This window comes from Austrofundulus limnaeus, unplaced genomic scaffold, assembly GCF_001266775.1.
Source record: "Austrofundulus limnaeus strain Quisiro unplaced genomic scaffold, Austrofundulus_limnaeus-1.0 Scaffold380, whole genome shotgun sequence".
Taxonomy (NCBI): domain Eukaryota; kingdom Metazoa; phylum Chordata; class Actinopteri; order Cyprinodontiformes; family Rivulidae; genus Austrofundulus; species Austrofundulus limnaeus.
In genome coordinates, this window is record NW_013952782.1 from 449,298 (window position 1) to 453,369 (window position 4,072).

At 42.0% G+C, this 4,072-nt stretch overlaps 1 protein-coding gene across 1 annotated transcript in view; it reads right to left on the minus strand.

Annotated features, from left to right (window-relative positions):
- ninl (ninein-like) overlaps positions 1-4,072 on the minus strand; it is a 109,538-nt gene that overhangs the window by 75,621 nt on the left and 29,845 nt on the right. Inside the window, exons 5-6 of the mRNA XM_014023609.1 lie at positions 3,915-3,978; positions 2,092-2,165 (exon numbers count right to left, since the gene is read on the minus strand). Coding sequence (XP_013879063.1) covers positions 2,092-2,165; positions 3,915-3,978 — 138 coding nt within the window. The remainder of the gene's footprint in view (positions 1-2,091; positions 2,166-3,914; positions 3,979-4,072) is intronic.

Here is a 4,072-nt window from a genome sequence, read left to right on the forward strand (position 1 = left end):
CCCCCATTCTGAACCCAAGCAGTGTTTTTTTATTGGACTTCTATACTCGTCATGGATTGTCCATAACAAACACCCTGTTCAGACATAAGGGTGTGCTCTTGGCACCAGGATACCCTAGGCTGCAGTTCGATGATCGACTTTGTTGTCGTTTCATCTGATCTGCGGCCACATGTCTTGGATAATCGGGTGAAGAGAGGGGCAAAGCTGTCAACTGACCTGACCACTACCTGGTGGTGAGTTGGCTCCGATGGTGGGGGAGGATGCCAGTCAGACCTGGCAGACCCAAACGTATAGCGAGGGTCTGCTGGGAACGTCTGTCAGAGTCTCCCATCAAACAGAGCTTCAACTCACACCTCCGGGAGAACTTCGAACACGTTCCGGGGGAGGTGGGGGACATTGAGTCCGAGTGGGCCATATTCCGTACCTCCACTGTCGAGGCGGCTTACCTGAGCTGCGGCCGTAAGGTTGTCAGTGCCTGTTGTGGCGGCAACCCTCAAACCCGCTAGTGGACACTGGGGGTGAGGGATGCTGTCAGGCTGAAGAAGGAGGCCTATCGGGTCTTTTTGGCCTGTGGGATGCCGGAAGCAGCTGATAGGTATCGGCAGTCCAAGCGGACTGCACCTCGGGTGGTTGTTGAGGCAAAAACTTGGGAGTGGGAGGAGTTCAGCGAGGCCATGAAAAAAGACTTCTGTTCGGCTTCAAGGTGATTCTGGTCCACCATCCAGCATCTCGGGGGGTTGGGGGGGTGGGTGAGCAGTTCGCCACCAACACAATTTATGTTGGGATGGTGCGCTGCTGACTTCAACTCAGGACGCTGTGGGTCGGTGGGCAGAATACTTCAAAGACCTCCTCAATCCCACCGACACGTTTTCCCATGAGGAAGCAGAGCCTAGGGACCCTGGGTTGGACTCTGCAATCTCTGGTGCTGAGGTCATTAAGGTGGTTAAAAAGCTCACAATGTTTCTCACAGTGAAGACTGAAAGATGAAATCTCTGAGATAGCTTTCTGTATCCTTCCCCTAAACCATGACGGTGAACAATCTTTGTTTTCAGCTCATTTGAAAGTTGTTTTCAGACTCCCATGCTGCCACTCTTCAGAGAAGATGCAAAGAGGAGAAAAACTTACTATTGTCCCTTAAATACCCTTTCTCATAACTGGAGTCACCTGTGTATTGAGGTCAAGGGTCACTGAACTTACCAAACCAAATTTGACTTCCAATAATTAGTTCTAAAGGTTTTGAAATCAATAAAATGACAACAGTGCCCAAATTTATGCACCTGCCTAATTTAGTTTAACCAATTATTGCACATTTTCTGTAAGTCATATAAACTTCATTTCACTTCTCAAATATCACTGTGTTTGTCCCCTATATGATATATTTAACTGATGTTTTTACTCTAAACAATCAATGATTTATAAAGGTAATTTATAAAATTAACAAGGCTGCCAAAACTTTCACACCCTACTGTATGTTCCTCAGCTGGACTGTGAACGGCTTTGGATTCCCCCAGAGGAGCTGGCCCAAGTGGCTGGGGAGAGGGAAGTCTGTATCTCTCTGCTTTGGCTGCTGCCCCTTGAGACCCGACCCCAGTTAAACGGAAGAAAATGGACAGACGGATGGGCAAACAAAAGGTTTTCAAGGGATTTAAAGTGATCTCTATTCATTTCAATAAGACCAAAAACATGAAACAATGTCAAATATTTTAAGACAAATTGTTTAAAACATCTCATGAATGAGCTCAATATTTTGATATGAGCTGTAAAAACAGATGAAAATATGCAAAAGTACTTTTATTGAAAAATACAGATAAGTAAGTATAAGCAGAAAAAGAGCAGTGTGAATGCTGAACTTCATCATCAGTTATGTGGTTCAGTCAGTTTAGCTGCTGGACCTAAGTGGGGCTCCTGGCTGTTGTGACCGCAGTAGCAAGATAAACAGGGTCGACAGTTTATCACATAAGCTGTTTTTATGCTATTTTAAACAGTTAAAAGTTTTAACAATTAAATGACTGAAGTGCAGGTTGGGGTTCAGCTTCTCTAAACATTCATCATTTTATTAAATCTCTCGAGTAAATCTAGAATCAGTCTAACCTGCACATCCAGATGACCACACACTGCTGTCAGGATCTGATGATCTTCTCCTTCCACCTGCTGCTGTGGCTCTCCTGTAGAACACGTCATAATAACCATTAGATTCACTTTGAAAACAAGAAATTTTAACCCTCCGAACCGTTCACCAGGTTTTATTTTCCTTTTAAGGGTTTTTAACACTAAATAATTACAGAATCGCCCAAAAAAAGATATTTTCTGAACTAATATCGTCAGTTTCTGAGGATCATTCAAATATAACAAAATGATTTTAAACCATCACAGAATGTGAAGCATTCAGTCTTTAAGGGTGTATTCACACCTGACACATTTGGTCCACTTTAAACAGACCTTTTGTGCAGGTGTGAATACACTTACGCAAACCCTGGTGCAGATCAAACAACCGGACCGAGACCCATTTTTGAGGTGGTCTAGGTCTGCTTCCAAATGAACTCTGGTGTGGTTCGCTTCTCCTCCTCCTGTGTGCTATGCTTCATGGAGACATGGCTGAACGCACGGATCCCGGACTTTGCGCTCCAACTCGCAGGATTCCAGCTCCTCAGCGGGAACTCTCCGGGGGAAAAACAAAAGATGGAGTCTGCTTCAACACCTGGTGCTCCGATGTGACAGTGATCTCCCAGCACTGCTCTCCTTCTCTACAATACCTTTTCATTAACTGTAAACCGTTCTACTCTCCACATGCTACAGAAGCTAATATCTGCTGTTCAACAATTAGCAATAATTACATTGGCTTTATACGTTCTTTTAATTTTAAAGTGTTAAATTACCAGCTTCAGTTGTGGTCAGATAACATTCACATCAAGGTAAATAAGATAAAATCTGTTTACTTGTGAAATGAGACACGTTTTCCTGTTTCTCTTCTGTTAATAAATCCATAACAAACAGCTTTCTAACAGTTTTTGTTAAACGTTAGATAGCTTTTATACACTCTAATATATTAATCATAATTTTGTTATTATCATGAAACATTTTTACAGTTTTTACATAATCACCCGTATTGTTGTTTTGCCAACATGTACAGTAATGGTAAATCCAGACTCTTGCCTGTTCTGCTTAGCCCTGCAGGTCACATGTTCACATGGTAAAGACTCACTCCAGCTGTTCTATAGACCCTTGGTCATGATCCATATCTCATGTGAACATGATCGACCACAGCCACACTTTCAGTACTGATAAGACCCGTGATTGTCGACCCATCCCTCAGTCCATCCTCCCATTACACAAACAAGACTCCCAGATACTCACACCTCTCCACTGTGAGACAATAACAGTTTAGGGAAACATCTATTCATGAAAACCCAAGAGCTATATGAGCATGCATGTGTCTTTACAGATGTTGACTAGCATTTAGAGACGTTTGTAATTTTTTTACACACTTATACAGATTTTAACAGACTTTACAACTGTTTACAAATTATGTATGAACTCTGAATTAAAAACATCCTTGATCCACAAGACTTTGTGGGACATCTTGACCCAAGTGCAATACGAGGGTTAAGAACCAGGAACAAATTGATCAAAAACCTGCACCAGGACCGAGGAGATGCACCATCCTTCAGTTGATCATCCAGTTTTCAGCTCTTTGCGAATCACCTTGTTGGAATTAAAATCCTATTTTTGTTCTGACTGTTTTCTTTGGTGTTTTTTTTCTATCAGTTCAACAAATTATGTGGTAGGCTGCTGGGAACAAAGAGCCTAAAGACCTGAACTTTTAAATTCTTTTAGTCAGAGAAAACTTTGCTGTAATGTATCATAAAGTGTGTACTAAGCTGAGGAATGTGTGTATTTGTGATAAAACAGAATACCTTTACTCTGAAAAAACTCCTGGGAATTCTTGTTACTTCCTGTCTCTTCATCAGACTTCAGGCTCTGCAAAGAATACATGGAGGTCATTTGATTTGATTTGATTTATTTAACAGGAAAAGATTATTAAAAATCAAGCCTGACTCAGCATAATTGCTGT